General features: G+C 44.1%; 1 protein-coding gene across 4 annotated transcripts in view; it reads left to right on the forward strand.

Moving 5' to 3' along the window:
* RHOT1 (ras homolog family member T1) overlaps positions 1 to 12,682 on the forward strand; it is a 55,570-nt gene extending 42,888 nt beyond the window's left edge. For 2 of the 4 annotated variants that reach the window (XM_083490022.1, XM_083490024.1), the window contains one exon: positions 11,461 to 12,682. In XM_083490022.1, coding sequence (XP_083346148.1) covers positions 11,461 to 11,578 — 118 coding nt within the window. In that variant the 3' untranslated portion in view covers positions 11,579 to 12,682. Of the gene's footprint in view, positions 1 to 2,239; positions 2,627 to 7,953; positions 8,098 to 11,460 lie in introns of those variants that run through there. The other 2 variants (XM_083490021.1, XM_083490023.1) reach the window with 2 other exon arrangements.
* Positions 12,683 to 13,563: the final 881 nt, after the last annotated feature.

Below are 13,563 nucleotides of genomic sequence, written 5' to 3' on the forward strand. Positions count from 1 at the left end.
CCTGAAGGAACGTCTCCACCCCCATCGTTCTGCCTGGACGCTGAGGTCCAGCGCCAAGGGCCTTCTGGCAGTTCCTTCATTGCGAGAAGCAATGTTTTTCAGAAAGCTACAGGGAACCAGGCAGAGGGCCTTCTCGGTAGTGGCGCCCGCCCTGTGGAACGCCCTCCCATCAGATGTCAAAGCGATAAACAACTACCTGACATTCAGAAGACATCTGAAGGCAGCCCTGTTCAGGGAAGTTTTTAATATGTGACATTTTAGTGTATTTTTGGTCTCTGTGGAAACCACCCAGAGTGGCTGGGGAAACCCAGCCAGATGGGCGGGGTACAAATAATAAATTATTATTATTATTATTATTATTATTATTATTATTATTATTACAGTCATACCTTGGTTGTCGAATGCCCTGGAACTCGGACATTTTGGCTCCCGAACGCCACAAACCCGGAAGAGATTGTTTCTGTTTGCGAATGTTCTTTTGGAAACCCCAACGTCCAATGGGGCTTCCATGGCTCTAATTGGCTGCAGGAGCTTCCTGCAGCCAATCAGAAGCCGTGATTTGGTTTTTGAACGTTTTAGAAGTCGAACGGACTTCCAAAACGGATTCCGTTTGTCTTCCAAGGTACGACTGTATTCTAAACCTCCACTTCTTTGGCTCCTCCTTATTTGTGTGCAGTATCTGCTTTGCATATATGCACTCAGAACAAAAAAATGGGGATCTGTCACCTCTTGAGTGCATATGCAAAACTGCCCAGTGGCGTAGCGTGGGGGGTGCCAGGGGGGCCGGCCGCACCGGGCGCAACATTTGGGGGGGGCGCGCGCTCGCTGCCTCCGGAGTCGCCAAAGAGCCTCGGGCGCAGGCTGTAGCGGAGCCGCATGTCTCGCGGAACCGACGAGCTGTGCGCGCGTCCAGGCTGAAGGCGCCCGGCAGGCAGCGGCTCTCTGCGCTCGCCGCGGAGGACGCGCCAGGCAGCCCCTCCTCACAGCCCCGCCTCCGCTGGTGCTGCTGCAGCTGCTGGGCCGTTGCATTTTCCTTGCCTCTCTGCCCCCCTCCTCCTCCGGGCAAGCGGCGTCGTTTGGGCGGCAGCGCCAGTGGCAACTCACAGGTTAGGGGTTAGGGGGGGCGCAAATTACTTGCGTTGCCCCGGGTGCTGACAACTCACGCTACGCCGCTGAAACTGCCTGCAGGTTTTCAGGATGTGAGCAGAGCCTATCTGGGTTTTGCTATATCCCCCACTGCGCCCATTTTACTACCTGTGGGAGGTTTATGTGTGAGTCCCATAGAAAGAACAGTGTGATAAGTGGTTCTGCAGTTTCAGAGAACAGCAATAGTTCTCTTCTCAGGAAACTTCAGAGTATTCGTGCCTCTCCTCTATATATCTCACTGATCTCAGTGGGACTCTTCGAGGTAAAGGAGGAGAGCATTGCAGCCTTGAATTAGAGCTGACACACTTTTAGACACACATTAGGCACACTTTTAATCTTTGTGATGGAACTGTTCCCAAAAAGAAAGTGTATTCTGTTAATTGAGGTCTTATGAAAATGAATTTCTGGACCATAAGCCTGGAAGTTTAATGATACTTTATTCTAGCTGGTAAGCGGGGAGCTGCAAGACTGAAGTTGTAAGCCTCATGTCACCCTTGGGGGTGGAGTGGGCAGCTGTGTGGGGGGCAGAGGCAAAAAGCCTACAGTATGCTTCACAGGAACTTTTAACAAGTGCTCTGGATCCACAGACCTTTTAGAAAGAAATTATAAAGATGGAAAATCACTGCAATGCTGAAGTATATCCTGTAGTGCAGGGGTGTGGAGCCTTTATCAGCCAAAAGGCTGCGCTCTTTTCTACACTCTTTTCTGTTGCCATTGGTGGGCGGGGCCAGAGGCAAAAGTGGGAGGAGCAGCTAATGATTACCTTTATATAGTCGTCTATTCTTTATTGTTTCTTCTGAACAAGCAAGAAACACTGACATATTCAAGGACAGATTCCAGGAAGGCAAAAATGTCCAAGGTATAAAGCAGACTGTGTGGCCTGGGGAAAGTTTTTGGGTCAAAATAAAGGGTCTGTTATTTGGCTGTAGGTTCACCGCCCCTGGCACAGTTGAATGCAGTAGTCTTGGTTTGAGCTTTCCAGGAATTCTGACTTTATAGAGTTGATTAGGAACAAATACTGTACACCACATGCCTTCGATAAAACAGTTGAGCCATGCTGGATTATTTTTGTTTCATTCATTTCCTCCTTTAGGTGTTCATTTTCATTTGTCTGGCTGGCATTTACTCTTCTCTTGCTGCATTCTTGTGCCTCTCTTTGAAAACGACGTTTCTGAGTGTGCCTTCTAATTCCTCGTGCGTGTGTGTGCTTCTAATCCATCAGCTTGGCTGTTTCCATTTGGTTGTCTGCATGTCTTGTGTATATTGGAGGCTGATGTTCTGTGTCTGCTTTGTTCCTCTGTTATGATTAGTGTTTTACTCTGGCCTGAATCCCTTTATGGGTAAAGTTGAAGCTCAATATGATGGTGGGAATTTCCATCTGAGAGGTCACCCCCCCCCCCATCTTGATTCTTTGAAGCTGAAAGCCTATTGGAAAGGCTTTTTCTTAAAATAAATATAGATTGACCATTGTGTTAAAAAAAGAAGATGCAAAAACCCAAGTGTTTTCATTTTTGTGAGTTTCATAAATGGAAAAGAGCTACGCATCTCCAGTTACATGGAATCAATATCTTGGTATGTTGCGTTGATTATGCGCTGAGCCAAGAATGATTACAACTAGTGTTGGAGAGCCATCTTTATCTCTCACTTTAAATTACCGTATTTTTCAGTGTAATAGGACTGAAAAATAAGTGTATATGCGTTGTTGTGTTTTTACAAAAAAAAAAAGGTTTAAAATTGGGGCTCACCTTATACACGGGTAGTGCTGAGGGGTGTTTTCTTAATTTGGAGTCCCCCAAAATTGGGGGTGTCTTATACACGGGAAAATACGGTATATCCTCACTTTATATTCTCTACCATCCTGAAGATTTTTTTAAAAGGTCACAATTCTTTGGCTTGTTTCCCTTCCTGATGCTGTGGGAAATGATTATGCTTCCCAATTTCTTTGCCCCCTTCCAAAGGTGTGGTGTTGGGACTACAAAGATCAGGAAAAAAACCAACGTGGTGCCCTTCACATATTGTCAGACTCCAACTTCTAACTGGTTTGGGATCATAGGAATTGTAGTCCAGGAACCATAGTGACTAGCCCTACCACACATGGCATTTGAATTTACGAGTGCCTGTCATTGTTGTGTGTGGCAGGGCCCTCATTTCTTCTCTCCAAGCTCCTATACCTCTCGACCCACAATGTTGCCTTCATTTGAGGGTTGTCTTTGATGTGCTTGAGTCATCCTCCCTCCATCTTCATGAATGGCCAATTGGTAATTGCAAGTGTGACACTTGATTGGACAAGAGGTTGGATTATCAATTCAACCCGCAATATTGATGGCAAGATGAGCTGTATCCTTCTTTGTATGAAGTAATGTGTAACTGGGGGCTTATGAAGCCTCCCCACATTTTATAAGGCTTACTGTATGTCCTCCTGAGTTCTTAAGAGTAGATTTAAGTCTGTGCAATCTTGATCCTGATTATTCATTTGGTTTGTCTTTGGAAGAAAGCTTGTCAATATTGTGTTTACTCTTTACCCTGGCAGGCCCATTACAACTCAGTAGTAGACATACAACTGTAGGCAGGTAAAATAATTAATTAGGCCAAATCAAATACTTGCCGTCTATTTTCTTTTCCCTTTTTTCAGGAGGATTTCCCCCGTCTTGTTGCCAACAAGCTCCCAAATTTCTTTTTAAACTCTCTTGAATTCAGAGAATTATGAGAAAGTGTGGTTGAAGAGAATAAAAGATCCAATTTCCGCTCTGCTTGACAGAGTTTCAAAAGTGCAACAGGTTAGGATAGGCTTTTGAAAAGGAATCTAGGAAGAAAAAATAGTGGATGTGTATCTTGGCATTGTGACATGAATGTGTGGCAAAATCTGTCAGATAACTTAGCTGTGTGCAGTCACAATCAAGGAAAGAAATGGTTGTAGAATTCTGCCTAGTGGGAACTGCTGCTTAATTTGCTGTTATGTGTATGACTTATCTGGGCGTTTAAAGGCAGGTTAGTGATATAAAGCTTTCCTCATATTTAGCGTGCAGGAAGTCTGGAGTCTTGTCATAACTCTTCCCAGTTTTCTAGTTAATGCTACTAAAACTTTGAGGGAGCGAGGATTGAACAATGTGTTAGAACAGGGGTCAGCAAACTTTTTCAGCAGGGGGCCAGTCCACTGTCCCTCAGACCTTGTGAGGGGCCGGACTATATATTGCAAAAAAAGACGAACGAATTCCTGTGCCCCACAAATAACCCAGAGATGCATTTTAAATAAAAGGACACATTCTACTCATGTAAAAACATGCTGATTCCTGGACCTTCCGCGGGTTGGATTTAGAAGGTGATTGGGCCGGATCCAGCCCCCGGGCCTTAGTTTGCTTACTCATGTCTTAGTCATCTTGGCTTCTGCATGTTCCTGGCTTATTGAATAGCATCACATTCCCAGGCAAAACTAATGGTTCTGCTCAGTTAATGCTGCTGGTGTGTTAACTTGTCTTACGACTGCTAGTTAGCACAGTTACTGTGTTGAATTGACAGTGTACACTCTGCTTACAAAATAGAATATCTGTTGCTTTTGTTTGGAAAGCACAGGCTGCATTTATTAACATAAAATGCTTGTTTTGTTGATTAAATAAAAATGGTATTTCTGAAACATTGGTAAACCCTTGTGCATGTGCTCTTTAAAAAGGAACGTAAAAGCTTAATGCACTGCTAATACTGTACCTGTATGATCTAAAGAGATTTTATAGAGTATTAAAGTTGCACTGTAAATGGCTTTGTAAAACTTTCCTGCTTAGCCTAAACAAGTTGAAGCCACGGTTCCATAATCACATAAGGTACTAATACATAATCCAGCTATTGGTTTATATCCCTCGTCCCCTTTGAAATCTTTAGAAGGAAAATAATCTGTGCTTTAATCCTGGAGGCACTGTGTGCGAGTGACTCCCATGTTTTCAGAAATTGGTTGATTACCTGCCCTGGATGGGGCTGCACTTCCTTTGTAGGTGCAGGTACGCAACCTTGGGGGGCTTCTGGACCCTGTTTTGTCACTGGAGGCCCAGGGAGCCTCAGTAGCTAGAAGCACCTTTTACCAGGTGTGCCTGGTACAGCACATACAGTGGTACCTTGGATCCCGAACGCCCTGGAACTCGGACGTTTTGGCTCCTGAATGCCGCAAACCCGGAAGTGATTGTTCCGGTTTGCGAACGTTCTTTTGGAACCCGAACGTCTGATGGGGCCTCCGTGGCTTCCATTTGGCTGCAGGAGCTTCAGCCAATCAGAAGCCGCAGTTTGGTTTGCGAACGTTTTGGAAGTCGAACGGTCTTCCGGAATGGATTCCGTTTGACTTCCAAGGTACAACTGCACAACTGTTCTGGATCAAGAGACCCTGACCACAGCGGTTTGGGCATCAGTGACTTAAAAATTGGATTACTGTAATGCACTCTATGTGGGGCTTCCCTTGTGCTTGATCCAGAAACCACAGTTAGTACAGCAGCTGATAGGAGAGAGATCCTGTCAGCAGATAACGCCTGTGCTTAGAGATCTGCAGTGGTTGCTGATTTGTTACTAGGCCAAGTTATGATGGGTATATAAAGCCCTTGACACCTTGTGTACTTGCAGGATTGCCTTCCTCTGCCGCGTTGATACATTTTCAACTACTTGTTCTTTAACTCTTATTGATCATTTAATATAGTTACTATCAAGCAGTATATAAATTTTGTGAAATAAATAAGATAAATGGAATATATCTGCTTGTGCTGGCACATGCTGTGTGCTTGTTCTCGGAGCATCTCTGCTGTCACGGGAATTTTTTGGATGAAATTGTTAGGGTTTCAGTTCTTAGAGGCTAAAACTAAACTTGAGACTGGCTGTTCCAACAGTTAAGTAGTGCAAAAGTACCCTAAGCACCCTTCAAAGTCAGCACAGATATATTCTGGTCTTAGGAAAATATGTTTGAAGTGGCCCAAACTTAAGTTTTTAGAAAATGCATATGGATGAAACATATATCTTTGGGTAAACAGATGCTTTCTTGGCTGTTTTCCTGCATCACCATCCCCAGTTCTCAAATAGGTTTCAAAATAAAGAGCTTTGCTTATGGATGGCATTTAGCTGGCTGGGAGTGGCTATTCTTCCCTTCTTTCATTTTGTACTTTGAGGGCACGAATGCCTGAATACGGATATTATACACATGAAGTGCACAGCAATGTGTAGAATTAGATTAACACCTTTTTAAAAACGGAGGGAAATCCTTTGCCAGCTGCTGCTTCTGAGGTGTTTTAGACGCACCTTAATTCTGTGTGTGACTTTATGGGGCATGCTTCTGAATATAAGAAGTAAACTGTGAGAATCTGCTCCCAACACACTGTAAGAAAGCTATTTGCTTTCTTTCTTTTTCTTTATGAATATTTCATATGAACAGAGTATGTATGCCTTGAGTATGTTTGCCTTGCCTAGCGAATGGGGATCTTAAGGTAGCTTCCTGTATATTTAAACCACAGTAGAATAGACAGTAGGGATGCTGGTGGCGCTGTAGGTTAAACAAGAGCCTAGGAGTTGCTGATCAGAAGGTCGGCGGTTCTAATCCCCGTAACGGGGTGAGCTTTCGTTGCTCGGTCCCTCCTCCTGCCAACCTAGCAGTTCGAAAGCACGTCAAAGTGCAAGTAGATAAATAGGTACCGCTCCAGTAAACAGCGTTTCCGTGCACTGCTCTGGTTTGCCAGAAGCGGCTTAGTCATGCTGGCCACATGACCCGGAAGCTGTATGCCGGCTCCCTTGGCCAATAAAGCGAGATGAGCACCGCAACCCCAGTCGGCCACGACTGGACCTAATGGTCAGGGGTGCCTTTACCTTTACCTTAGTATAGACAGTGGCACACTCACACAATAGACAGTGGTACACTTAGAATGAAACCAGGTTTTGTGAGGAAAACAGGCAGTTCCCAGGCTCATGTACCCCTCTTAATGCTAATGAGGGACCAAGGGGATATTTGGTTAACAGCTTATTCTCCTCTGTGCATGTCCCAATTGCTATTTTTGCTTTGTTGCTCCAGCTAGTCTAGAAGACCCTGGGAGCATTTGTAGGGTGAGAATTAGTTGGCAGAAGAAACACCAAGCACCTTGATCCAAATGCCCTCTCCTCATTTTCATTTAGTGGCAGGCACATTTCGGAAACCTGTTTTGTGGCGTAACGTTCTGCCCTTATGATGGCACCACTTGACCTTGCACTGTAATTCTATGCTTTATTCAAAAAAGCAGTGTTTCCGTGCATACTGTAAAACTAAACAAAGCAAGCATACAGAAGCACAACACAAAATCAGGAATAATGAGTGAGTATGGATCCTTTTAATACTGGATCATGCATTTGAGAACCTTAAATCTCTATGCAAGCGGAAGGAAAACAAATAAAATACGGAACATTCGAGTTTGGAAGCAAAAAACAATCCATGTGATCTAACTTCAAATTTTCCCAACAGCCCTTCTGTAAAATGAAGGCACATTTCAGAGATAACAAACAAAAAGTTTTGTTGTGAGTTAAAAATATCTCTGAGGAATATCACCTGTTCTTTGGCAAGAATGCGGGATCAATTTCCGTGTCAACTGGCAATTCTTTTGCTTGGGATGGCTGTAAAAAAAAAAAGTAAAAATACTTTCCTTTCCTTCCACTTTGATAATTAATTTTTACGTGCCACTTTAATAACCTGCACACAAAGCAAAGGCTCTCCTTGTTAAAAAACAGACTGATAGCTGACTTGTAAGCTGTGTTGGTGCGCAACTTGACTGTTTCTCGCCATGCTATGAACTGCCCACTGTGTGCATGTGTGTAAAAAAGGTTAAGAGCCGCTGTAGCTGAATTGGGTGCCATGCTGTTGTCGGACGAGGAGAGCAGTATTGTTCACCAGGTACACGCCGTCCGCTCTGTAGAGGATTCCATCTTCATGGAGTCATCCCTTGATCCTCAGTTACTTGAAGACAGGTAACACAATCTTAACTTAATCTCTCCCTAGAGGAGAAACTCAGACAATGCCTTGCTCTAAAATACTTAGAACTAACCCCATGCTAGAAACAATTGCCATTAATCCGCTTGAAGTTCACCCCCCCCCCCAAAAAAAAGATTTGGAGTTTGTCTGTAGATGGTTTTGTACGTGGCTTCACTGATCGCCCGCAATAAATAGTCAAAGCACTTAATTTGCATGGGATTTCGAGATGTGCTTGAAGTGCTGCCTAGATCCCTGGAGAATCTGGTTTGGCCTCCTTGTGTAACAGTGTGTAGCAGTTGTATAATCCCTGCTTTTATTGAAGGAGCCCTGGTCATTTTTGAATTTGCACTCCGAAACCTGCTGTGTCTGTTAGGGTGTACATGCACCTGGATATCTGCCTCGTGTACTTTAGAAGTTTCCCCATTATTTCTAATTTTGATTTTAAAACGCCTAGGCCAGAAAATTCTTTCTAGCCTTTTGTTCTATAGGGCAGTCCTAAATCAGTTCCGTAACACTCAATTTGAGAATCGCTGTGCCTTGAACTAAGGTCGCTGCAGTGACCTTTTTGCTTGAGACCGTGTCTGTCGCATTGTGGTAAGCCACCTTATTTTAGCCAGGCTAGCTGAGCATGCTCACAAAATGGTGCGTGTTGGGAGCTTCCAGGTCACTGGTTGTGTGTTTTCCTTTGGTCTTGTCAAGCTCATTGTGGCTTCCTTTCATCTACCATGCCCATGCTCTTCTGTTGCATTTTGTTTTCCTTGTTTGATATCAAGGCCTGGCTCACTAACCTCTTAGCTCACATTACTGTTTTTACAGCATTATGGGTCCTCCAGTTGTGCCATTACTACACGTGGGCCAAAAATGAAGAGGAGGAGGGAGGGCGATAATTTTGTAGTTGTCTACTGTACTAAGAAAATGCTGTTAACAATTTTTTTTGAAAGATGACTTGGATTGACGTTTTAAGGAAACATGCAAGAACATAAAAATATAATGCAGTCCCAGCAAACCAGGAAGAAAATGGGAATATTGCAGTTATAAAATAGGAAAATAAAATAAAATAACTGCTCTTAACAACAACCACATGAAAGCCACCCAAGAGCACTTTTCCAGCACCCCTCTCTAGGTGTTTTGCGAAGCTGATGATTACTGTAGCCTGGGAATCACCAGCGTGGGTTTGTGCTTATGTTATCTAAACCAGTCCTTGGTATCCATAGAAACAGCTCCAGAGGGGAAGGGGTGGGCGCTAGGGAGCAGAGGGTAGACCTAGGAGGTTAAAATACCTATGGCCGGCCCTGATTGTGTGTTGTTTTGATATGATAAATACATTTACAGGCATTTTGCTGCTCTAGCTTTTGGAAAGTATTACACTTGTCAGTTCAAAACGGCCCATTTCATTGCATGAGAAAATAACAGCTTAAATTGTCAAAAGTCCCCCCAAAATGGGAGTTCAAGCATTTGAAATGAAGGCAAGACAATTTTAACACATCGACTGCAACACTTGAGCCCAATGCACCAGGAGATAATTATTGGTTATATCTTAGTGTGTAATTCTGCACCAACTTTCTATAGCCAAAGTATTTCCGCAAGTCTGGCTTTCCCATTTTGAGAATTTTCTTGTAGCTCCAACCATCAGAGGCTTTCGCCAGTGGTGGAGGGGCAAGCGGCCACTGCCAGTTCCCCTTTTAAAGCTCCCAGGCACTTGCACTGTTCCAGAGGGTCTCTCGGACCCCGCGGAACAGGTTTCTAAGGCTTAATGGGGGCAGTCTGCAAAAATATTTCCAGCTCCACCCCTTTCAGCCAGCAATAGCTTCTACTGGATTAGAGTCTGTGCCATATATTGGCCTCTCAAATGAATGCATGAATCTTACTATCTTATGTCACTTCTTTCTAGTCTGCTTTGGGATCACAGGGCTGTTCATATTAACAGAACAGCAAACAGTACAAGAAAATCACTGACGCCAACATATGCATTGAAACCCAGAAGTTCAAACACGTTGAAAGTGTCCATCAGCAGATCTGTATTAATGATCCAGCACAAAACATCAAGCCTAGATAAATGAAATATATCTAAAGCTTTCTGTGAAAACTCAGCAGTGAGGGTGACTGGCACTCCTCCAAGGGAAGGGAGTTCCACAGATGGAGCACCACCACAGACAAGACCCTATCCCATGTCACGGTGCAACAAGCAGTGCTCATTGGCAGGACTGCAAAAACAGCCTCCCCTGTAGATCTTAAGGCCTGGGCCAACAGATACAGGGGCAGCTCCTTCCTGTATTTGGGCACTAAGTTGTTCAGGGCTTTATAAGTTGATATCAACACACTGAATTGAGCCAAATTTGAGAATAGGTGTAATATGATTCCACCTAGAACTCTAGCTGAAGCTTCCAGACTATTTTCAATGGAAGTCCTACACACATCTAGGCATGAGGCTACCAAAGCGTGGGTCACTGTGGCAAGACAGTCCTGCTCCTGGAATAGCTGGATGCCGGTGGCGCTGTGATCTAAACCACTGAGCCTCTTGGGCTTGCCAATCAGAAGGTCGGCGGTTCGAATCCCCACAATGGAGTGAGCTCCCGTTGCTCTGTCCCAGCTCCTGCCAACCTAGCAGTTTCAAAGCACACCAGTGCAAGTAGATAAATAGGTACTGCTGCGACGGTGTTTCCGTGCGCTCTGACTTCCGTCACTGTGTTCTGTTGCACCAGAAGCGGTTTAGTCATTCTGGCCGCATGACCCGGAAAGTTGTCTGTGGACAAGCGCCAGCTCCCTTGGCCTGAAAGCAATCAGAGCACCGCAACCCCATAGTACCCTTTGAGTGGACTTAACCATCCAGGGGTCCTTTGCTTTTACCTTTACCTGTTCCTGGAATAGCTGGAGCAGGAAATAGCCACTTATTGCCACTGAGGCCAGCAGATCTTCCAGTGACACTATTGGATCCACAAGTACCTCCAAGCTACATACCTGCTTCTTGAGAGGGATCATGATTTTGTCCACGCAGTTCATCTCCACATTTCCTGGACACAGGAACTACTCATAAGTTCTTCCGCCTTATCAGTATTCCGTCTCCGTTTACTCACCCTCATTGAGCCCTTTACTGTCTCCACGCAATAAGTTTGATTCATCAAATGATAATTTCAATTATATCAAATTGGTTTTTCCTGTAACTGAGCAGTGCTTTGAAAAGTTGGAACAAAAGCATTGACTCCTAAGATTTTACAAGAAATAAAATTGAGTTTGTGTAACTGGATTGAAACTGACTCGTGTAATAGATTTCCAAAAGCAGGCTTATCTGTGTGTTTTCTTTCTGGTGTTGCCACTGCAAAATCAGTTACATTATTTTTTTTATGCTCTTCGTATTGCAGGCATGTGACGCAAGCAGACCTCAAGAGCTCCACCTTTTGGCTTCGAGCGAGTTTTGGTGCTACAGTCTTTGCCGTTTTGGGCTTTGCCATGTACAGAGCATTACTAAAGCAGCGATGATCTGGAAGAAAAGCACGTTTCTCGCAGGGGAGGGGCCTACCAAAAGGGAAAGAAAAAGAAACTTTTATGTACATTCTAAATCCGCTAGAAATATTTATATATGCGAGTTACTTTATTACTTGTAATTCATGGATAAGATTATTTTAAATGATAGCTCTAAACTTGCAGTATTGCGATGGTTGTGGAAGATGTTTTTGCATTACAGTGGCTAACTGAAAATGGCTACATTTGTTAAGGCCCAAAGGGAATTATTGTAAATATAACTTGTATATATTAAGGCTGTGAGCCGTAATGTCCCCCAAAGTTATTATAATTGGCATTAATAGATGTTTCAAATGGAGTGAGCGAGAGTGTAATTAGAATTTGTTTTAAGCAATGTAGGTTCAAGTCCAGGATCACCATTCATTTATTTATTTCACAGGTGTGTGACGTTCTCTCTTTGGGCTCACAGTGCTTGAGGGAGGGCTGAGTTCCCTCCTCTTTCAGTAACTGAACTGCTCCTTTACCCCACAGATCTTATTTCACAAGTGTTTCATTCCCACTGCAGCTTTTATTGGACTTGGATTGATTATTTTTACATCCTAGGTTAAGCAGCAAAATGTGCCGCAGGTCAAGGATATTTTTTTGGGGGGGGGGAGAAAGAGAGCTGTGCATTCCCTCCGATAGAAGAGCAGCAAGCATCATCCGTGTGTTTGTCAGAATCTTGACTCTTGTGTGCCATTCCACAACTCTCTCGTTTCCCACTCTGTTGTGTTTTGCAGACTTTTCAAAAGGGGGGGGGGCGGCAATCAATTTGTATATTACAACTGTTTATAATTCCAAAGTGTTTTGTTTCATCCTCACTTCCGCAAGCCATTCTCCCAAAAGCTGGGCGTATGGGGTAGAGCCGAAATATTACACAGCGCTTTACTCTCTACTTGGTAGATTAGTTGCATGGTTTGCACTGCGTCCTATACTTCGCTGGAATTACCTGTAGGTGGCATTTTTGAACAAAAAAGAAGGTCAGGAAATTCCTCACTGTCGAACCTATTTCTCCCCTCCCCCCCCCAATCACTGGCCTTTTCAAGTATTTCAATAAATAATTCTACTGTGCTGTGTTTTGAACGCTCATTCTTGTACTTTTCTAAGCGGTAGTGATTCAGTGTGCACAGCAATGATCACGGTTCCCCGGCACTATAGCACAATCCAAAGGCTTAAAAGAAATGTTTAAACCTGTCTAAGAAATGCTGAACTCTTGATTAGTTCAAATCTCTGCTCAGTCACAACTCTCGCTGGGTGATGTTGGGTAATCGCCACCTAGGGCTGTTAACATAAAAATGGGGGAAATTCAAGAGAGCCCAGGAGGAGCAGCAGAACTGCTTGTAGGCCTAGAATAGTTACCGGCAGTAGAGCTCAGTGGGTAGATATCAGTCCCTGGCATTGCTAGGTAGGGCTCCACCTGGAAAGATACTGCCAGACGGTACTGAGCTAGGCAGACCGATGATCTGACTCTGCAAAAGGCAACTTTCTGTGTTCCTGTTCATGCATTACACAGTTTCCACTGGGAAACTCCCCATGAACAATAGAGGAGTTTTGGCCATACTGTGTGACTTGAGAAGAACACAGTTCTAGCAGCGCAGTGACTGGCCCTGGGCTTTCAGGCATTAGAAACCCCCAGAATGCTTGCTAGGCACACATGAGAACTGGAAGACCCTTGTGAAGAACTCTCGGCCTTTTATCTGTTTAACCCCCTCCCCATATCATGTGGCTGTAGTTCCATTTCAAAAGATGTAAATGGACAACTTTCAGCTAATGTTTCAGGCAGCTGGCTCCTTGAAAAAGTGGGCACCACTGCCATTACCTTAGTTCAGAGTGTTGGAAAAGGTGGTTTTGGGGACCCCTTTCAGCTTCCATTTTGTTCACAGTGAACGGCATGGTTTCAGAAGGCCCAATTAAGCACTACTTTGCTCCTATAGCTTAGGTTGGATTTTGTCTGCCCACATATC

This window comes from Podarcis liolepis (genome assembly GCF_965112155.1).
Source record: "Podarcis liolepis genome assembly, chromosome: 2".
Taxonomy (NCBI): Eukaryota; Metazoa; Chordata; class Lepidosauria; order Squamata; family Lacertidae; genus Podarcis; species Podarcis liolepis.